The sequence below is a fragment of the Amblyomma mixtum genome, chromosome 7 (genome assembly GCF_055824585.1).
Source record: "Amblyomma mixtum isolate Tamu chromosome 7, ASM5582458v1, whole genome shotgun sequence".
Classification (NCBI taxonomy): domain Eukaryota; kingdom Metazoa; phylum Arthropoda; class Arachnida; order Ixodida; family Ixodidae; genus Amblyomma; species Amblyomma mixtum.
This window is the reverse complement of record NC_143018.1, coordinates 89719291-89742294: the sequence shown is the minus strand read 5'-3', so window position 1 is coordinate 89742294 and position 23004 is coordinate 89719291. Positions and strand designations below refer to the sequence as shown.

Below are 23004 nucleotides of genomic sequence, written 5' to 3'. Positions count from 1 at the left end.
GGTAGAGTCGTTAGCCCTCTCCCAAGGAGAAAGCTTGATGGGGCTAGGGGGTCGCCCTTTCGACCTCGTTGTACACATAAGTCAATGGCCGAGAATTTACAACGGCTTCAACTTCGCAAAGGATGGTGGCTAAGTTTTCAGCTTCTAGGCATTTCTTTCCGATCACTTTTCTTAATGCCATCTTCACTGAACACGCCATCCTTTCATAGAAACAACCCCACCGTGGCACCCGGTCAACAATAAAGCGTCCCTCATTTTCTGCACATGCAAAATGGTCCACGACATCTGGGTGGAGCAGCGTATTCCACAGTTCGGTCAGTTCGTTTGCTGCTCGCTTGAAGGTGTGCGCGTTTGGTAACGTTCCCGTCGGAGCACTTTGCGGTGGAGAACTGAACCGTTGACAAGTGACACAAGCACGCACCACCATTTTCACGAAATCTCTGCCGAGGGGGACCCAACACCTCTCGTGCAGTTGCACGAGTGTGTCCCTTGCTCCGGCGTGCAGCATTTTTCGGTGTGCGTCGATTGACAGGAGAGAGGAATGCCGATCGTCTTTCTGCAGGACGATGGGGCTCTTTCCGTAGGTTATCTAACCTTCGTCCTACTTCGTTCTCGCTTGGGTTTTCTGCCGGTGTGTCGTTTTCCTGTAATGTGGCTCGCAGAACGATCGCCTGGGCGCTACTCAGTACTGGGGAAGACGAACTGCTCTTTCCGTGCACCGTCCATCCGAACATCGTCTCCAACGCGGTCAGGCTGCCTTTTAGACGACGAATTTGGCCTGTCACCGCTTCCCAGTAACAGGTCCGATCCGATCAGAATATCAATTGAGTGGTGTTCTAGCTCCTTCAGGTCATCGCCTAAACGGCAGCCAAGGTTGTGCAACTCTTCCAGGATACCTTCGTCTGGGCTAGGGAGATCCTGTTCACAGATGGTCGGTGTTTCGAGAGCGTCGATCTCGTACCTTCTGTTATTTTGCCGGCTTCGTAAAGCCAGCTGAACCCTTCGAAAGGTACGTTCTTGTTTATCGCCTCCAAACACGCCGACTGTTAGGATTTCGGTGCCGAGCAGCTTGCAGTGGAGCTCCTTTGATAGTTGTTCGGTAATAAAGGAGCGCTGGCTACCAGTGTCCAACATAATTCTGGCCAGTTTTCTCTTCTTCTGACTATCGGCCCATGCTGTCAAAGTATGGAGCAGAACTGCCGGTGTCGCGCCACACTGAGTTGCCTGCAAGCTGACTGGACTAGCGCTTTCGTTTATGCCCTGCTGACTCTCATGCGGTAGAGCGTCTCGCCGGTTGGGAATGAAGCTTGGGTCACACATCGTTGAGGCATGCCTGCCGCGACACTTGCTGCAAGATATCATGCTCTTGCACATCCTTGCCATATATTTTGGCCTCGTACATCGGAAACATCGGCCGTGCTCGCGTAGCATGCGCTTCTTCTCCGGCAGCTCCTTTGCGGTGGTGCAGTTCTCCGTTGCATGCTGTTCTGACTTGCACAGGAAGCATTCCATGTCCTTCGTTTTGCCATGCAAGGCTGCCGCTGACGAGTGTCGAGGCTTGGCAGGATACGCTGCACTTTTCACCAGTATATGCGCCTGATCACGGGACAAGGAGTTACCAACTGCGTCGTTGGGTTGCCTGCCCGCCCTTTCTCGGCACTCAACTTCGATCCGAACAAATTCCATAAGTGAGCACAGCTCTTTCTTATGCACTGATTCTGCTCTTTTGTCGGAGCTAGTGTCGGTGGTTGAGGCGTTGCCGTTGTTGGAGCCCTCTGCATCCTTCGAGGCCACCATCCTGTTGTGCAGCAGGCTCAGGTCGGTCGGAAGCATCCGGAGCACAAGAGGGTAGAGCATTGCGCAGTACGATTCTTCGCCCACACCCAACGCCGTAAGGCCTCGCATGTGAGCCTGAAGGCTGTCATACCAGCGCCGCAGAGTGTGGGCATTGCCTGTCGATGACACCTGTGCGGTAGCCATGAGGCCCTCCATCTTGTCCTCAATGAGGATGGCTTGATTCGCGAATCGCTGCTTTAGGATGTCAATGGCGTGGTTGTAGCACTCCGCCGTCAGTTGCAACCCCTCGATGGCAGATGCTCCGTCTCCTGTCAGTGCAGATCGCAAATACTGAAAATTCTCTGCTGGTGATAGGTCCGAATTCTTGTGGATCGATGTTTCAAATAGCTCCCAAAATGGCTGCCAATTCCTTCTTTCGCCGTTAAATTTAAGGAGTTCCAATTTGGGAAGTCTTGTCTTGGCAGTCGTTCCTGTCGTGGTGCTTCGATCTTCGTTCGAGTTAGTGCTTCCCACGTTCGTTCCTTCTGCAGTGCGTTTCGCTGCAGACTTCAGCTTGGTTAGGGAAGTCACAATCTTGTCGACGTATTCGATGACGGTTGGAAACTCTGCGTCGGCTTCCTGTTCGCTGATCAAAGGCTCGATCGCGGCGTCTACATCGTTCAGTTGACGTTGAGTCAATTGCAGACGCTCGATAATTACCTCCAGATCCTCGCCGTTCGGTACGGTAGACTTCAGCAATGCTTCTGCCTCACCAACCAGACGCGTTGCTCGAGTTCGCAGGGCCTTCCTCTTTCTCTTCGAGATCTCCATGTCTGTCGAGGAGTCGATCTTGGTGGTCCGTTGATGTTGCAGAATCGTTCTCCCGGGTTTCGGCACCAGAAAATTAGTGTAGCAGCGGAGTGATCCGTTCGGCGTTTTAATCACTCGCCACCACACACATTCTTTTCCTACAACACAACAGCCACCATTTATTTACATGGATGAGAAAAGGCGGCACACTCCATCATCGACCACGGCAAGTCCACACCACAGCACACACTCCTACCACACACTGACTGACCCACACTGACCGCCTGACAACTCCATCTCCCGTCCCCACCGCGATCGTCCAGACCCCTTTCCCAGAAGGGGCATATAATCCCTCCGAGGTCGTCGTGCGGGGAGGTTCGGCGCATTCGGCACCCACTGGTCTCAAGGTAAGGGGGTAATGCCCTGTGCGACTAGCACCACCGTCCTTTCTAACACTTACAAACCCTGTCCTACAACAGCCCAACTAGACTACGCGCTATTGTATCCGAATATTTCTCAGCTCAATGCAAGTTTTGCGGTCAAACACCGACCTTTATCGCATGGTGTCAGCCTGCCAAGACAATTAAGCCATGCCCTCTACAGCGATGCCAATGTTGCCGGATTTGAAGGCTGCCATGTATAGCTCTGACCTCGCGACACAACGGCCGTTGGTTCAGAGAGCTCCGGCAGAGACTTCAGCCAACGGAGTCCCAGTCTGAGGGCACGAGCAACCCCTCCCGCTGCATCTCTAGCCCGTTTTCTGTGAAGAATCGTTTTCTGCTACCACAACTACAATGTGGTCAAAATTAATCCTGAGGCCGCCATTATGGTGGGTCTTTCTCTCTCCGTTTTTTTTCACCCTCTTTTTCATCCATACCTCAAGGGCATGGTTCAGGCGGCCATCTAGCTTGAGACACATACTGCTTCTTTCATTTCCAAATAACCAATTATTTTGTACATAGAGTGGGAACTGGCTCAGGCCGGGAGCATGGCAAGCCGACTATTCAGGCAAAATGCACGGCAATGTTATATTCCTTTCGTGCGTGTCAAAAGCCCACGTCGAAGACTACTATGAAAAATGCGGCTTTACCTGGGTCGTCTAGGAAGCGAATATGAAGAGTATTGCATGGGCCGGCCGGATTTACCGTGTGTCCTCTATTTGTAATTCATACAACAGCAGCCAGAGTGCGACATGATGCAATTCGTCGACCGCTTGCGACCTCCGCCAAACTTGTAGGACACGTATCCGTCCTAGTACTTATAAGACCTCACTACATGTTTTAAACTTCCCCGTCTGCAGGCTGTGGAACAGGGAACGGGTAAGTAGAATGGCCGGCTTTAGGTCATTGCAAAGGATGCTATACTAAGTATCCTTAAAGTGACTCTAAGCCGTCATTGTACTTTCCGTCTTTTAAACCTCAGCCATTTGTGGTTGTTTATCCACTGTTTTCCCAATAAGAGCCGCCTTAATAGCATCGCAGTATTAAGAACCACCATTTCTTTCGCTAATAAAGAACCTCAATTGATGGTGCACGCACTTTCGCCGTCTGCTGGTATCACTTTCGTGCCGTAGTTTCCCCCTAGCAAGTTACAACGGATCGTACTTTGTTCCAAACCAATTGCAGCGCATTATATCTTATTTACGCTACAATGTTGATATAAATGCCAAAGAAATCTCAGCTGCGCTGATCATGTCACGAACATCGAGGAGTGCCAGAAAAGTGTCAGTTTTGTATTCTTCTGGAAGCGAGAAAGAACGAACATGAACTTGAGTGCTGGTTTCTCCTTTCTCGCTTTTCTCTTCGGAAGAGCGGCACATTTCCCATCATGCAGCTTCAAGGCTGACTGCTCCCCGGGGCTAAACCTTAAATATGTTTTGCTACTTCACCCGAACAGCCAGAAACCTCTATGGCAATAAAAATCAGTACTGTGTGAGAACTTTCAGGCACATCAGTCCGTTCTTGATGCGGACCTCAAAATATGAGGACGCGTAATATGAGGTACGACATCTTTTCTGATACCTCTGGACCTGAATTGGTAAACTTATCGGTGCATTAAGCCTAGCACGACCGCAAGAGGTTAGCCTGGTCTGTTTAACTGGAAATATCTGGCATGTCATTTGTCATTTTTTTGTGTACACATTGCGCGCCACCTTGTCTTCTTAACTCGCAATAGTAAATGAATCTGATTTTGAACTAGGTAATTTGCGAACTGTTTCTTGCGCAGTGCGCAGTGTGTGCAAAGTGGAATGCGCATGCTTTCATAGCAGCAACAGTATGTGACGCAGTCACAAGACGTTTTTGTTAATAGTAGTTGCGGCCATTCATGAGGACACATTTTTGGTCATAACGAACTTTTCTAGACGTACTTTGCTGACGTTCAATGATAAAAAATGGGCCACTCTGATAATCTGGATAAAAAGTAAGACAATTGAATTTGTTGGAAGCGAATGTCTTGCACTGCGCCGTGCAAATGTTGGGGCTTGCATACATGGAACGGCACACCTGTGACCAAAGTAGTGAGCAAGCCAAGCGCATATCAAAAATGACGCCCTTTCTATAGACCTTTTCACATTTGACTCTCTGGGAGCATATATACTCATATTTCCACGGCGCTCTGCCAGCAGCATTCTCATTGGCAGATTTTATACAGACATCTACTACGCATGCGCGTCACAGTACATAACGCACGAAAGCTCAATCAAGCTTTAGGCATAAAAGGGTCTATAACTCCGGTTATGTCCTTCATTTTGTGATGCTGTTTTTTTACATTGTCATGTTTCTTAAGGCCTGTATTCCATTCAGTAAAGGATAATTGCCTCACTGAACTTTATTCCCCCATCGCTGGGTGAAAAAACCGGTAATGGCGCAAGAAACGGGGACACAGAAGGCACACAAAAGACAGGACTGACGCCAACTTGCAACTGGGGTTCATTGCACCAAGCCTGCCTTTTGTACCACAACCAAGCCGTATCAACAAATGCATTAATGTTGTACATATCAAACAGCAATTCATCCGAACACTGGTAACTAAGTATCGCTGAGCACTACAGAATCTTATTACCAGTTTTTTCATTCAACATGAACCAACTCGCCCAAACCAGAGTTTTACTTGACCATCGCTGCAGTCGCGAACGTGGCAGATGTAACCACCGGGCTCTTGTGCACATAATGACAACCGTTCATGTTAAAATTTCTGCAGGCAATTTCTCCGGGAACTTTGCAGTTGAATACAACCTTCCAGGTTTAAATCTGCGTACATCGTTTACAACTTGGGTCGTCAATAATATAAACTTGCTATTGCAAACAACATATTCAGCAATGTGTTGCGATCTTAGTGTATATTTGTTTGGTTGTTCACGCAGTACGTCAGGATGCGCTACAACACAGCTATCTCCGTCACAACTGCTATCACTTATATTCTGTTGTCGGTTAGTGCGCAAGAATTTTTAAGCATGCGGCAAGGACACTAGTTCCTTTCCAATTTGTGTCCATGCCTTGCAAAGGATGAAAAAAAAATTTCTTCGTTTCTCAGCAAATGGTGGGAGCAATAGCCATTTACGCATCATCGGTGGCCGTGTCCACGGGTAAGCTGGCGTTACTTTTATTTGTTCGGTATTTGTCATTGTTCGTCAAAAGGAGTGAAAAGCGCTAACAGACAGAACGGAAGAGAACACAAACACATGCGCTGACTAGCTACACTTGCGCCACAGGGATTGCAGCGATATAGAGGAAACATGGCAAGCAAAACACAAAGGGTCAAACACATCGGGGAAAGTCTGCAATCAGGTACTATCAGTGTTGTCATTGGCTTAGATAGGCAAGGTGCTGTAGAATCAATGCCGTCGTCGGCTGGCTGACACACTTGTTACTGTAGTTAAGTATGTTGAATGCTTCGCAGATAAGCCGTGACGCCTGATCTTTATGTTTTGCGAGGATAATGGTCTTGATAATGAATGCTTCTCAGTCTTTGCAGTCCGCACCATGTATGATCATGTTATTTTTACCCGACTGATTTTTTATATCTTTCGCATGCTCGCGTAGACACATATCGATACAACGGCCTGTGTCACCGATATAGAATCGGTCACACGACAAAAGAATCTGATATATTACACCACAGGAACAACTGACAAACTTCTACCAGTGCATTTTTTCGCAAGCTTTGTTCCTTTTTTTTATTTACTGGCTTGCACATCCCTCCCAGTTTCTTCCTGGCGGAGAAAAGCAGTTTTGCGTCAGATTTTCTTACAGTGTGTGCGCCAACGCTGATAAGTCAGCAAGAAAAAAACATCGCATGTATTACACATGTACACAAAGTGTCGCTCAATCTGATGAAGATCGGGAGCAAAGCTGGCGTAAAACTGCTTTTCTCCGCCAGGAACAAGCTGGGAAGGATGGTCAAGTGAGTAGAGAGAAGTTCTCACATTCCATTAAGTTGTGGTCTAACAGTTCTTTTCTCGAAAACGTCCGAAGAAGTAGCGACATTTATCTACACCACTGCCTGGTCCTTCATTTCTCATCCTTACAACAAAGACTAGGCCGTGAGGCTGCCTGAATTGCTCTATTCTAGCGGATGACAGCCGTCACTGATGTTGGCGCATGCCTGTTCTAGCGATTTAGGCCAGCGCTTTTATTTCGTCGTTTATTTCTAATAACGTTGGCCGGTAAAGGCTCTTACAGGATGTACGTCGGACAACATTAATCGAATTTGTCAGAACAAGAAGCAAAGGCTTTAAGAAAAAGAGAAAAAAAAAACGACAAACGTGTACAATGTTACGACGTATACAAATGCATTTTTCGGTTTTACGGCCAAACCAACTTATACTATGCAGGACGGGGGGCTCCGGATTATTCGACCACCTGGGGTTCTTTAATGGGCACTGACATCGCACAGTACACGGGCCCCTAGCATTTCGCCTCCATCGAAATTCGGCCGGCGCGACCGGGGTCGAACCCATGTCTTTCAGGTCAACCGCCGAGGACCATAACCACTCACAGAATGCAGTTTACAGATTCTCGTTAATGTTGTCCAGAAACATTGACACCCTGTCTAATTCCGCAACACCAGCTGCTAAGGAATTTCATTAGGGCTTAGCTGTAGGTAAAAAAAATGAGTGTGCGCGTGTGGTAGGGTCCAAATGTAGAGCTTGGTAATTATAATCATGCCTTCTTCGTAAATGCATTGATACTCGTAAAAATCAGTAATTTGTTGAGTGAATAATAATAAAGCCCCTGGATAATGAAGAAAGAAGTTTAAGCATATCTGAGTTAAGGCGACCTACTGAAGAAGTTACCTGCTGTCCATATGTATCAGCAGCGCGAACACAACACAGGAAGTGTTCGCGCTGATCTGTTCGCCCTGCTGATACATACGAATCGCAACCAACTAGCCCGGCAGATGGTGTTATACCTGCTGTGAATTGAGTATTTCTGCGCCTGAATTCTTGAGGGCAAAATTTGACAAGATCAGTGTCGCTGCTCTGCGTTGTACTGTCTCTAGTCTGAATTAGCCCGATTGAGAAGGGTGATTAGTTTCATCATCATCAACCTGACTACGCCCATGCAGGGCAAAGGCCTCTTCCATGTCTCTCCAATTAATCCTGTCTTTTGCCAGTAGCTGCCGCCCTATCCACGTTCTTGATCTAATCCGCCTAACTCACCCCCCGCCCCCCCCCCCCTTGCTACGCTTTCAGTCTCTTGGAATCTACTCCGTTACCCTTGAGGACCAGCGGTTATCTTGCCTTCGCATTGCATGCCCTGCCGAAGCCCATTTCTCCCTCTTGATTTCTACTAGAAAGAAATTAGCTTGGGCAGGGCATGCAATGTGAAGGCATTGATTTAGAGGCTGTATTTTCAGTGGAACGTTGTCCCGGGCTGTTGTTTTGTTTATGTGAAATAAGCACTAAGGCTCTTTTTTGGAATTCATTGGGAAACTGCTTCATGAGTAGTGCACTCTAACTGGCTCAGATAAGCACATAGAAACGCCGTAGACATCGAAATGCACGAAACATGGTTCGTTACACAGCACAAATACCATACACACAACTCCTCTTCCTGGACAGCGTTGTTCAACTATGCAAATGTTTCCCATCTGCCGACTCAACGCATATCGCTAAAATGAAGGCTCCAAGCCCTCGAAGGATGAAGTGACAACCCTGAGTACAAAATGCAAATCAATCTATTTCTGCCCTGCCAAGCGTCATGCCTCGCTCCACTTTTTTTCTCCGTTTCATCAGGGAATACGCGGCTTCCATTAATTAGGCCTGAAACGTCTCCTCCACTCCCGCCTCCCTCCACTGTTAAAAATAAATGCCCATACACTGGCAGCACGCTTCGTGATAGAGTGGTCTGTTTCAAACGCCCTAAGTGCGACTCATATTGAGGAGTCGTTACACTGTGTACACGTTCACCTATATATGAAAACACGGGGAAGACAGCGTTCTTTATAAACTGTCACCCATCATTTCGAACAGAGCTGTCATTCTATAATGTTCCAGGGAATGATGCAACATTCAGTCATTTGAATTGCTTGATAGAAAAAAAAAAACTAATAAGAGAGAAGCTTGAACCAGCTGGAGTGGCTTTTTGTTTTACGCAATACGGTGTTGCGTACATAGAGTACAATGATCTGGACGATAGACGAAGAATTAAACACGAATACTCTCTTCAGTATTGTGGCCGATGCGACATGGGTATTTTTAATTTTATTATTTCATTGTACTTCAAGGGCACGGTTCTCCAGTATTCGGTCACATGCACCGCTATGTCACCCAACACTACGGAACTGTGCTCCTGAAAAAAAGTTGTACCCGCCACGGTGGCTCAGTGGTTAAGGCGCTCGTCTAAGGAGCCGGAATACCCGGGTTGGAACCCGACCGCATTGGCCACGTTTCGATGGAAGAGAAAGACAAAAGGTGCACGTGTCCTATGCGATGTCAGTGCGCGTTAAAGATCCCCAGGTGGTCGAAATTATTCCGGAGACCTCCACTGTGGCACCTCTGTCTCTCTTTCATCTTTCACTCCCTCTTTTACCCTTCCCTTACGATGTGGTTCGGTTGGATGGATGGAGGGAGAAAACTTTTTTGTTGATAAATTTAGTTTTCTTGACCCTTACGGGTCACTGGGCGCCGTGGTCGATCCTTGGTCCAGGATGCCGCACATGACTGCTGCCATCGTGGCTCGGCGTACGAGAAATCGTTGCCCTTCCTCGTCCTGAGTGGCCAGCAAGTGCTCCCACTGCGTCGGGTAGTCTATTCTATGTGGTTCGGTCGCCCACCAAGATAACGTAATTTCCTTTCCTAAAAACGAAAAACTAAAAAAAACTTGTGAATTAAATGAAGAAATTTACTGCCAGGGGCTGCTCCAGTTTTGTATTCACGCGGTCAGCGCGCGCGCGGACAAGTGTAGCCCATACAATTATAGGCGTGAAGCGAACCCGGGGAGACGTCGAAATGACATGTGGTGCTGCTTACGAACAGCTCCTTTTAAGTAAACTGCATAAAACAGAAAAACAATGAGGGATAGCCGGCCGCCCCAAACCCCAGCGTTGGAGTTTTTGGGAAGAAGTAAATATGAAAACTTGGTTTTCCATGCAAATGAGCAAACGGGCCTTCTAACGAAAAACAGAAAGCAAGCGGCATCTGTTCGAGGTCTTCTTGTTTTACCGTTCTAGTCTTCAACGTTTCGGCGATCTGGTGCTCCGTCGTGATTGGGTTAACAGCAACAGCATACACAGCCATGGTGAGTACGAGAAGAATAAAGAGGGAAAGAATTGTGCATCGGTGCTGATTACGTCGTCGGGGACTTATCTGGCGTTCCAAGCCTTCCACAGGTGAAAAAATGAATAGCGTTAAAGAGCCACCTTCTTTTAGCGTCCAGCAGGGATACAAATATTTTTCGGTTATTTCATGCTTTTGACTATACTTCATGTCAATTTATGCAGTCTACGCACGACTGCCATATCAGCGACGGTGGGATTTTTCACCCTACTTTTTCATAGCGTACTTAACGCATTATTTTTTATTTGCATTATTCCTATCGCTAAGAACCAAAGAAAGAACAAAAGAAGAGAAAAAAAAGCAGAATGGGCGAGAAGAGAAACACAAGTTAACGGCATCCTAGCCGAACTCAAGAGGAAGAAATGGGCTTGGGCAGGGCACGCGATGTGAACGCGAGATAACTGATGCTCGTTAAGGGCGACGGGCTGGTTTCCAAGAGAAGGCGAGCGTAACAGGGACCAGTAGAAAAGCAAGTGGGAGGATTAGGTTAGGAACTTTGAGAGGATAAGGTCAGCGCAGATGGCTTAGGAGAGGATTAATAGCGGGTATTCGGGAGACGTCTTCATCCTGCACTGAGCATAGTTTCGCTGATGATGATTACGGTGAGAGATGACTGCACTAATGGGTCATCATTAGGGCCTAAGGTAATGCCGAAATGTTTTGTTATTTACACCTTCACGGTGAGCACGCTCTATTGCCCCAGAGAAAAGTTCATAGAGAGCATTTCCTGCAAAAGCACACACTCTACACACATATTCTTCGCGTTTCACTGCTTGCTGTGTTTGTCATGTCCCGCTGTCATGCATTCACGGTTTTATTCCACCAGCTAGCCCAAGAAGAAGTGAATCAAAACGTGCTGTGCAACACTTAGGGGATCAATGACCGTCTGGAGTAGTGCGTTGAAAGACCTCATGTGATATGCTCTTGTTTCTTTCAAAATGGAGGGCGGCCTCCGCAGCGTCGTGTGGGCTGACTGCCTCCAGGGGCTCCTCACGCTCTGCGTGCCTGTCTTGATAATGGCCAAAGTCGCCTACGACTCGGGAGAGACCAGAGCACGGCCACTCAGCGAACTGGACCCACACAAGTACTTCCTCAAGTAAGTGCAGCGAGCGCCCCCTATCGCTGGCGACTATCTTACGCATCGTGCCCTTGACTGGAGTTACCTCGATGTTGCAAACATTCAGCTGCTGCGAGAAGCTTTCTAATTTAAGTTTATCGACTTTGAGCTCCTGGGTGGCCGGTGTGCAACGTGCTTAAGAACCTTGAGCAGAACATTAGGTTTCAATGCAGGAATGATTTCTAAACCTGCGCAGAGCGTTTCACATATTTTCGCATCCACACTTCAAGTTACCACTTATACTGTCCGCACAGCTATAGCTCACGTCTATAACAATAACCAGCAAATGTGCCTGTAAAAGTGCGCTCTGTATACTTTGCCGTTTATAGGCCTCTTGCGCTGGAGTTTGCGGTAACGTGGCGGCGCCTGGTGGCAGCAAGGAAAAGCTGGCTGGGTAGTACCAGGTTGGGTAGTAGTCAGCCCTGGCTGTGACGGCGCAGCTTTCTAGCCTGCGTTTTGCGTCGATTCGCACATTTTTCTGCACTGTTGTGAGTGCGAATAGGCTCGTCACTTGTGACCAACCACGCCGCAGCCTGGCCGTGGCTTAGTTTTTAGAAAACCGACGCTCCGTGTGCCTTAGGACGAAATGCAGGCAGCAGAAGGAATCTGCGACGCCGTTCCCCCCTAGAGACCTCGCTCAGTCTCGAAAAAACATCACCATCGTTACTGCTGCGTCGTGGGCTGCCACGAGCAAGAAGGCCTGAATCCCAGTATCAAACGCACCGTTTCCCTTCAAGGTCTCACGAAGCGGAGCGGCGGGCGCGCTGGATAGCTGCAGTTCGACGCACTAAGTAAGCGAACCTTCGCGTTGTGCTGGCTGCTTCGCCTGCCTTGATGTTTTTTAGGTTATCCGCGTTGTTGAAATTCGTTCTTTTTGCACATGCAGTCCGGACGGCATACCGTGGGATGCAGTGCCGAACACTAGGATATGCAGTCGCCACTTTGTGGGTAACGAGAAAAACAATGCCAGTCATCCCTCATATGTATACCTACAATCTTCCCCGCGGTCTACAGCCGGGCTCATCCTCCTTGTGTTCGTCTTCTTCTGGCGCTTACCTCTCTCAAAAAATGTATATTTAGCGAGCAGCCGCATATGCAGGCGTAGAATGAGAATTTATGCATTCTACAACACAACTTGTCTAGTAGGCAGTTGGACCAAGCAAGCAGCAAAGCAGCAAAAAAAAAGTGTACCATGACAATCACCAAACAGTAGGGAATGCGCAACAGAGCAAGCAGGAAAAGGTGAGAAACAAACAGCATAATTCAGAGATCATATCAAGGGAATGCACAACACATCAAAGAGCACAAAAAAATGCATGGTATAATTCATATGTCATATCAACATCTCACTTCAGATAATCACTATTAAGGCAAATCGGCATATCAGCAGGCATGGCTGGTGGTTCACGACTAGAGACCCGGCCACTGAGACAATTGACAATTCGACCGGTGAAACGTGGTGAGGTGGTCAGGTGCGTGCAAATGACCACAAATGGGCGGGTTGATTAGGTGCGAATTCGCTGCGCACTACGAGCAGCCCAACGTCGAGAGTGAAATGTGCACATTGTCGACCTCAAACCGGCAGGTATGTGGCAGCGCGGCATCACTGATATCAGCGGACGTGTTCGAGCGATGTCGTTTTAAGGATGAAAGGCTACATCAAGAAAACGACATCAAGCGCGCAGCGCACGAGCTCGCGCTGCAGCGTTATTCGGCGGCGAGCTCATATATGCACTGCATCATGTTAGCATTTGCTGAAGGAACAGATGGCGGCTACTACAAAGCAGGCAGTTTAGCGAGATGCAGTGAACAAAGACTGCAGGAGGCCCACCGTTTCGTGGCATGCTGAAAGACCGCTGCTGGCGCCGCGTGTACCGTCGTGCGCTCGAGCAGTCCCGTATACATGTCTGTTTAGCGCTGCTGCGAATTCATATGCAAGTATTTCATCGCGTTGGTGCGCTTAAATCTTGAAGCATGCAGACCTTATCTGAAGTTCGACTTCGTACGCGACTGTCTTCGCTTGCGAATGACTCCGCGCTGAAACTTCGCCGATTATTTCTTCAACAGAGTACACGCGTGCCAGCCCTGAAAAAATCTTCGGCGCCCGATATTCGCTGTAGGCCATGGCAGAGCACAAGCGAAAGTCGCGGGTCCATACTAGCTGCCAACGTGCTTTCCGAAGCAGACGCCAGAGCCCGGTACTACCCAGCCGAGGGTAGAGGGCGCTCTTTAGCACCATTTTCGCAGCGCCCCCTGGGCAATGCAAGAGGTCTATTATGTACAGCTGTATAAGTGGCTGTCTGCGTTAGATGGGGTAGGTTAAGTAAATTTAGAGGTGATAGCTGGGCAGAACAGGCTTATGAGGAGAAACAAAAATAACATAGCCACAATAAAGTGCAGAGACTTTTACCGGTGACCGGTGGGGAGAAGCTTCGGCAGCAGTGACGCGTTACACTTTTCGCTTTTGTATGCAAATTGTTACTTTGTTACGGAGGTCCTTCAATATAGAACGAAGAGGCTGGTGCCTAGAGATAGTGTGTTAGACAGAGTGAAGTAAGAACAGAAGGGCACATTCGCTACACCATACACAAGTGCAAGTGGTTGAATGGAGTGAAGGAGGAGCAATAGAATGGAATTGAACTCGTGCCTAAAAACGTATAACGTTACTGGGCTTTAGCGGAGCGGCCTCTCTGCATTTCAAGCGACGGAAGAAAAGCTCTTTTTTTTAGTAGCGGGGGGAGGGGGGCTAATGGTGAATTTACGCAAGATGTGAGAATACTCAGAAGCGCGTGTGTGTTTCCGACGTCTGCAAGATAACGAATGGTTTTTTCACTCCTTTCTTCTCCACTCTCATCTCTTAACGCAAGTCAGGCTCATGGGGCGCTAAGAACCTATACAAGAACCCTCCTTCGTTACTTGCATTTTTGTATTCTAGGAAAAAACTTCCCTTCACTCGTCAAGAGCTGTACACAACAAATATTAGCGTATTTTTTGCGCTATGTATGCAGTAGTGCGGCAGTGGTTTGCCGCAGGCGACTGTAAACTCGACCCTAAGATTCAAAATTTCTCGGTGATTAGTAGGCGTGCCTTCGTTTTGTGTTCGTGCATAGTTATTCTGTCAGTAGCTTTCCAGTCCATATTTTCAGCTGGCTTGACATATGCACTACGCCTGAAGTAACAGAGTGGAAACGTTCGCTCAAGCAGAGACGCTTTCCAAAAAGAGGCTTAAGGATTAGCCGTGTCTTACTTGGGGCAGCAACAGTGCATACGGGTTGTGCTGCCATTACTGCGAGTTGTGCTGCTCATAAAATCTAATGCTATGTTCAGTTCACTCCAAGGCGCTTGAAATTTGAAGTTTTAGAGGTTCCACATGCCTAAGGAATCCCATTTTCTCCTTTTCTTTAAGCGCTACGATCTGCCTGCCTTCACAAGTTCGCTATGCAGTGCATACACAAGAGGCTAAGTCGTCGTGAATGCGAAATCTTCATGAACGCGTTCGAGTAGTCGTACTAATCTTTTGCTCTTACCACGCTCGCTCTGATACTAAAAAGTGAAGCCGCGCTTTTCGCGTTGATGTCACAAAACCTCCCCTTTTGATGCTCGATTTCAGCTTTGAAAGAAGTGCCACATTGCTCGTTTCGCACATTTCAGCACAGCTTTTGACCTTACGAAGGACGAAACCGTCTGGGCAGTTTTGATAGCGTCATCGCCGACTTTCTTCAACCGCATATGCCTGGACCAGGGCACTGCCCAGAGGTACCTTGCTTCCAAGACCCTTAGACAGGCGAAATGGTGAGCGCGTTTTTTTGTACCATTCGTTGATGTAGTTAGTGCTCTTTTCTACGCTAGCTCTGAACGCCTATGCGCTCTAGGTCTTAGTCCCAGTTGATGGGGTAGCTAGACTGCCACGAATTCAGTCAAAGAGCTTGTTGCCAGTGCTTCACTCTCACATTGCAAATACAGCTGCTTAGTAAAGTGGCGATGAAGGCCACAAACGTTGCCAAGTGTCTTAATTCTGGTCAAGGAATAAAATTCACGTACCTGCGTACATGATGGTGTAGTGTGCGAACGGCACAGGCCGTGAACCTTATTTTTTTAGGGTTAGGAAGCTATACAATCTCCAAAACCATTTACAGTGCCAGTCTGTCACAAAATTCGGCGCATTTTAGAAACAAACAAAGAAAAAAAAATGGCTGAGGCTTAACTTGGTTAACCCTGGTCAGATGCGAAGCGTATTGATGGCTAGGCTTGTTAATACATGGCTTTCCTTGGTTGAATACTTGATCATTTTAATACAACCACTAGAAGCCTTCGTCGTGGGGGAAGACAACGGCATGGCTACAGCGGAACGCCGACTAACCCCGAGACGCGCGTTGGGTGGGCGCCTGGATTGCCACGGAAGCCGCGTCCGCCTGCCCGGTGGAGCGAGTGTTTCACCTACACCGAGTGTGAACGCGCGCATTCGAAATGCGCGGGAATGCCGCTCGAGGACATTCCGGTGTCTGGGCGATGGCATCGTTCTCCGTCTCCCAGCGCGTGACGGCGATCTGTCGTGACGTCATGTGTCACGTGGTATGTCACGTGGTGTGTCGTCACTGTACCACGTGGTCTGCACGGCGTGCAACCACAGCGACGGCGCGAGGTGGACCCTCATCTTCCTCTGTCGTGACGTCATGTGTCATGTGGTGTGCACGGCGCGTAACCACGGCGAAGGGCTGTAGTGTACCTCTAGTAATATTGTCACGTATCATTGTAGTGTTTGTTCGTTCACTGTCAAGGCTGCAGGAAAGGGTTGTTATCACTTTTGTTCGTGACGCGAGAAGCGACCGGACTAATCTCGATTGTTCACAGCCATGAACAGCTGCATCTACTTGTTCCTAGATTACTCTAGATGATCTCGACCTGTTATCTCGAAGTTTGCTTGCCGGCTTTAAATTGAACGATGCCGCGAGCAGCGGGCATTCGTAGTTCGACGACCGACGAGCACGTTTGTTGCTTACGCCGCCGCCGAGTGATTCAGTTATTTTGCCGGCGCAAGTCAGCCCAAATAAAGAGCTTCCTTTCCAAGACTGGCTGGTGTCTTCCTGACCACTGGACTGCCGTCACTACAACGTGACATCTGGTGGAGGTGCGGGGTAGCCTCCCATGTTCCGGACACCCCCTACAAGTCGTGACGCCAGCCCTTTGAGTCATCTACCGCAGGACCTGAGTCCAGTCCACCGCGCAAGCCGACGCCTGCAAGGGGACGAACCTGAGTTCGGGATTCTGCCGGACCCTACCCGGAAGCGAAAGCCAGCAGCAACGTCTACCATGAGCTTGCCCCAGGCGATGACTCCAATCATTCTTCAGCAGCCCCGGGTGCCACCAACCTTCGACGCTTCGCCTGGCGCCGACCCCGAAGAATGGCTAGAGCAGTTCGACCGTGTGGCTATCTTCAACAACTGGGACGATGCCACAAAACTAAGGTACGTGTTCTTCGCCTTGGAGGGACCAGTAAAAGTCTGGTTTGAGAATGAGGAAGCTAACCTCACGAACTGGGAAACCTTCAAGGAGCAGCTTCTAAAGACCTTCACGAACGTCGTGCGAAAGGAGAGAGCCCAGCAGCTGCTACAGTCTTGCATACAACACCCAAACGAGACCGTTGCAGTGTACACTGAGGAGATGAAGCGTCTCTTCCGGCGTGCCGACTCGAACATGAAGGAAGAAGAAAAGGTCAAGCTGCTTATGCGAGGAGTTAAAGAACAACTCTTTGCCGGCCTCGTACGGAACCCACCGAAAACCGTGGCGGAATTCATAGAAGAGGCCTCCACGATGGAAAAAACTCTTGACGCCCGAGCCCGCCAATATGAGCGCCAGCAGCGCGTATTTTCAGCAAACTGCCTGGACGCCGCTAACAACGATAACCTGCGGGAGGTTATACGCCAAGTTGTACGAGAAGAGCTCCGACGATTGCTGCCAAATGGAACGCAGCCGCAGGTTACATCACTTACTGACGTAATCCGGGTCGAAGTTCAACAGGCCTTGGGTGTGACGCCGACACCCACGCAGCCTCCGCAGCCCCCAGCCATGACTTACGCCGCAGCTGTGCGCCGTCCTGCACCTCGACGACGGGACCCAAGCCCCTATCGCCCTCAGCCAGCTGCGTTGGACCGCCGCCCACCCGCCCCAACCCGCCCGTTCTACGAGCGACGCGCGCAGCCGAGGAAATGCGACGAGTGGAGAACTCCCGACCAGCGCCGCCCACTATGCTTCCACTGTGGCGAAGCCGGTCACGTCCTCCGGCACTGCCCATACAGAAGACTGGGCATCCGAGGGTTCTCTTACGACGCTCCACGACCCCGACCCGGCCAGCGACCAGCCGAAATCGAGGAGTTTTTGCGTCGGGAAGAATACTCATCGCCGAGCCGCCTGTCACGTTCCCCGTCGCCATCGTCCCCGCGCTTTGTTTCTCCTAGCCGAGGTTATGCCGTGCGTGGACGCTCCCCCAGCCCCCGAAGGTTAAACTAAATAAAGCAGCCTCTGGAGGTGAGGTTGCTTCTAAGCGCAATGACAAAGATCCTCCATCGACGAGTACTCAAGACCATGCCTCAACTACGACGACAACACCGACGACGACAACACCGACGACGACAACACCGACGACGACGCGGCCAGACTTGAAGCTTTTACCGCTGCCAAGTGAAGTAACGTCGTAGTACGCCCACCGCAGCCTCACTACTCGACGAAGCCGAGATCGGACACCGAAGACAACGTACAATACCAGAACGCGAACAAGTGACCTTGAAGTTACGGTCGACGGTCACGCGGTTACTGCCTTGGTGGACACGGGAGCTGACTACTCTGTCATGAGTGGCCCACTCGCTGTCCGACTCAGGAAGGTAACAACAACCTGGGCTGGCCCGCTGATCCGCACCGCAGGTGGCAACCTGATTACGCCGTCAGGACGCTGCACCGCAAGAGTTACTGTAAATGGGAGAACCTATGCGACAACCTTCCTGATCCTACAGCAATGCTCGAGAGACGTGATTTTGGGAATGGACTTCCTGAACGAACATCGGGCGATCATCGACCTTCGATCTAAGTCGATCAAGCTTTCCACGGAAAAAGCCATACCTGCTGCGACGAGCGCGACTCATCACGTTGCCTTAAACGTCCTCGATGAAGCATTGAGCGTGCCGCCCCGATCAAGTGTTCTCGTCGGCATAGGTACTGGAGACATCGAAAATGCCGAAGGCGTTATCGAGGGGAACACCCAGTTACTCCTGGATCGAGGATTGGGCGTCGCGAGGGGAGTCGCCGAAATCCGAAATGGCCAAGCCCAGGTGTTGCTAACCAACTTCACCGAAGAATACCGCCATCTAAACAAAGGTACGACGATCGCTTTCCTCGACGAGCTGGCAGACATCAGAGACGTATTTGCCCTACCCGACCAACCCGCAGAACTATCTGAACAAGGCCATCAACCGACGGTCGACATCAACCCGGCATTACCCCGGAGCAGACAAGACCAAGTACGCAGTCTTCTTCAAAGGTACACCGATTGCTTCTCATCAGCATCGAATGTGCGACGAACCCGGCTTGCCAAGCACCGCATTGTCACAGACGAACACGCACGACCACTGCGACAGAGCCCCTACCGCGTATCGCCGCTAGAACGCCAAGCTATCCGCAAGCAAGTTGAGGAAATGCTTCGTGACGACGTCATCCAGCCATCGAGGAGCCCCTGGGCAGCACCGGTCGTCCTAGTGAAAAAGAAAGACGGCACCCTTCGCTTTTGCGTTGATTACCGCCGCCTGAACAACATTACGAAGAAGGATGTCTACCCCCTCCCCCGCATCGACGATACACTGGACCGGCTGTGCAACGCTCAGTACTTCTCATCGATGGACCTGAAGAGCGGCTACTGGCAAATTGAAGTCGACGAAAGAGATCGCGAGAAGACTGCGTTCATCACGCCAGACGGACTCTTCGAGTTCAAGGTGATGCCATTCGGCCTCTGCTCTGCCCCAGCGACGTTCCAGCGAGTAATGGATACGGTGCTCGCAGGCTTGAAGTGGCAGATTTGCCTAGTCTACTTAGATGATGTTGTTGTCTTCTCCTCAAGCTTTGAAGACCACCTCAGAAGGCTTCGGATAGTGCTGGAAACGATCAAGTCTTCAGGCCTGACACTGAAACCGGAGAAGTGCCACTTTGCCTACGAAGAGCTGCTGTTTCTTGGTCACGTCGTAAGCAAGGATGGAGTTCGCCCAGACCCCAAGAAGACGGCTGCGATCGCAGAGTTTCCACAGCCTAATGACAAAAAGGCTATACGCAGATTCTTTGGATTGTGCGCTTATTACCGGCGATTCGTCAAGAACTTTTCGCGCATCGCTGAACCTTTGACCCAACTTACCAAGGCAGACGTGCCTTTTAAATGGGAAAGGCCGCAAGAGGAAGCTTTCAACGAATTGAAGCGCCGCTTACAGTCCCCTCCTGTGCTCGGGCACTTTGATGAAAACGCCGAAACCGAAGTTCATACCGATGCAAGCAGTGTGGGCTTAGGAGCGGTCCTCGTTCAGAAAAATGGCAGACAGGAGACAGTTATCGCGTACGCTAGCCGTTCACTGTCGAGAGCCGAAGCCAACTATTCGACGACAGAGAAAGAATGTCTCGCCATTATTTGGGCCACGTCGAAATTTCGCCCCTACCTGTACGGACGACCATTTAAGGTTGCGAGCGATCACCATGCTCTGTGCTGGTTGGCCAATTTGAAAGATCCCTCCGGCCGCCTTGCTCGTTGGAGCCTGCGTCTTCAAGAATTCGACATAACTATAGTCTACAAATCTGGCCGCAAGCATTCCGATGCAGACTGCCTATCGCGAGCCCCCGTAGACGCAGCGCCGGAAGAGGAAGACGACGACGCTTTCTTAGGACCGGTAAGCGCCAGCAGTTTCGCGCAGCAGCAGCGCTCGGATCCTGAGTTGCAAAGCATAGTTGATTATTTGAAAGGCAAGACCACATCGCCTCCCCGGGGGTTCAAGCGCCAACTGTCGTCCTTCGTCCTTCACAATAATGTCCTTCTGAAGAAGAACTTCGCGCCCAACAGGACAGTGCATCTTCTTGTCGTGCCCAAAACTCTCAGGCAAGAAATTATGCAGGCAAGTCATGATGAGCCGACTGCAGGGCATCTCGGGATTGCTCGCACGTTGCACCGCATCCAGGAGAAGTACTATTGGCCGCGGCTAGCTACCGACGTTTCCCATTACGTGAAAACGTGCCGTGAGTGTCAGCGACGCAAAACGCCTCCGACTAGACCAGCCGGACTCCTGAACCCCATACCACCGCCAAGTAAACCCTTCCAGCAAATCGGGATGGACCTCCTCGGCCCCTTTCCGACTTCATCGTCAGGAAACAAGTGGATCATCGTGGCCACCGACTACATGACCCGCTACGCCGAAGCAAAAGCGCTGCCTAGTGGTACCGCAACAGAAGTCGCAAAATTTTTTTGTCGAACAAATTCTCCTGCGACACGGCGCCCCGGAAGTGCTCATCACAGACAGAGGAACAGCGTTTACAGCGGAGCTGACGCAAGCCATTTTAAACTACAGCCAGACAAGTCATCGGAGGACAACTGCCTATCATCCGCAAACCAACGGACTCACAGAGCGTCTCAACAAGACTATCGCAGACATGCTCTCCATGTACATCGACGCCGAACACATGACATGGGACACTATTCTGCCGTATGTGATCTTTGCTTATAACACTGCCGTCCAGGAGACTACCAGGTTTACCCCATTCCAGCTTGTCTACGGCAGGAAGCCCACGACAACACTCGACGCAATGCTCCCGCACGTTTCAGACGAAGACAACCACGACGTCGCCGCCTACCTTGATCGCGCCGAGGAAGCCCGAAGACTTGCGCGGCTTCGAATTAAAGACCAGCAGCACGCCGACGCCCGACGCTACAATCTGCGCCGACGAGACACGAATTACAAGCCAGGTGATCGTGTTTGGATATGGACGCCAATTCGCCGCCGTGGATTGAGTGAAAAGTTGCTTCGACGCTACTTTGGCCCGTACAGGGTTCTCCGTTGCATCGGTGACCTCGACTATGAAGTCATCCCAGACGGCACTACAGCATCTCAACGACGACGCACACGCCCGGAAGTCGTACATATCGTACGCCTTAAACCTTACTATGAACGCTAATGGAGTCGATGTTTACATTGTCCGTATTTATTTTTAATTTTTTAAGCGTCGAGGCGACGCTTCTTTGGAAGGGGGTAATGTCACGTATCATTGTAGTGTTTGTTCGTTCACTGTCAAGGCTGCAGGAAAGGGTTGTTATCACTTTTGTTCGTGACGCGAGAAGCGACCGGACTAATCTCGATTGTTCACAGCCATGAACAGCTGCATCTACTTGTTTCTAGATTACTCTAGATGATCTCGACCTGTTATCTCGAAGTTTCCTTGCCGGCTTTAAATTGAACGATGCCGGGAGCAGCGGGCATTCGTAGTTCGACGACCGACGAGCACGTTTGTTGCTTACGCCGCCGCCGAGTGATTCAGTTATTTTGCGGGCGCAAGTCAGCCCAAATAAAGAGCTTCCTTTCCAAGACTGGCTGGTGTCTTCCTGACCACTGGACTGCCGTCACTACAACGTGACAATATGCTTCGCATAAAACCGCCGCGCGCACGGCGTCTCGCCGGCGCGAGCCCAACAGGAGAGAGGGAAAGCCCCCGCTGAGCGTGCGCCTCTCTCTCCCCTCCACCACAGCTCACCGCCACGGCGTGCGCCGAAGGAATGAGTCATCCACGCCGATTTCTCTAGAACGTGCGAGTCGTTTCGACTGTTAACCGGGGGAAGAGGGGGAAGCCTTGCGTGCGCTAAGACATGTCCCCCTCCTCTGCACTCGGACGTCGGCGACGCCGCCACGATGGCGCCACGCCAGAATACGCTCGAAACTTCGAGATGCGACCCCCGACCTCTGACCAATGGGGACGCGCGGCCGGTGAGAAGAGGAAAGGGAGACAGCACTGCCGATGCTGAGTGTATGTGTGCGCCTACTTTGGCGCCTAGAACAAACAGACGTGAGAGCGAGCCTATAAAAGAAGGACGCTGACAGCTATGAGTCAGTCCGGACCGCCGTTTAAGCTTCCGAGAAGCGCGCCCGTTCGGCTCCCGGGGAAAACACCACTCGGCCAGCATCGGACCAACGAGGCAACGTTCGCCAGTCTGAAGGACGGCATCGTCGTGGACCTCTGGTCGTCGGAGTGCCGCAGTGCCCGGTGAACAAACTGTGTTTTGTTTGTTTACCTCTCTCTCGTGTGTTAGTGCACTTTAGGTGCAATATTGCCTTTGCATTGCATTGTCTCTCGTGTTTAACTTTGCAGGAGTTGCATTGTTTGGTTAATCACTTTGTATGTGTTTGTACTAGTGATTGTGAAATCCTCTGTATCATCTCTTTGCTGTATAAACTTTGTTTTGTTTGTGAACCTTTGGCTCCGACCCATTCTCTGGCTTGCGACCAGCGAAAGC

At 50.1% G+C, this 23004-nt stretch overlaps 1 protein-coding gene across 1 annotated transcript in view; it reads left to right on the top strand.

Moving 5' to 3' along the window:
• Positions 1-3380: 3380 nt before the first annotated feature.
• LOC149336792 (sodium-coupled monocarboxylate transporter 1-like) overlaps positions 3381-23004 on the top strand; it is a 44645-nt gene continuing 25021 nt past the window's right edge. Inside the window, exons 1-7 of the mRNA XM_089554235.1 lie at positions 3381-3415; positions 3887-3905; positions 5951-6016; positions 6121-6172; positions 10261-10328; positions 11311-11462; positions 15135-15275. Of these exons, the coding sequence (XP_089410361.1) occupies positions 3381-3415; positions 3887-3905; positions 5951-6016; positions 6121-6172; positions 10261-10328; positions 11311-11462; positions 15135-15275 (533 nt within the window). The remainder of the gene's footprint in view (positions 3416-3886; positions 3906-5950; positions 6017-6120; positions 6173-10260; positions 10329-11310; positions 11463-15134; positions 15276-23004) is intronic.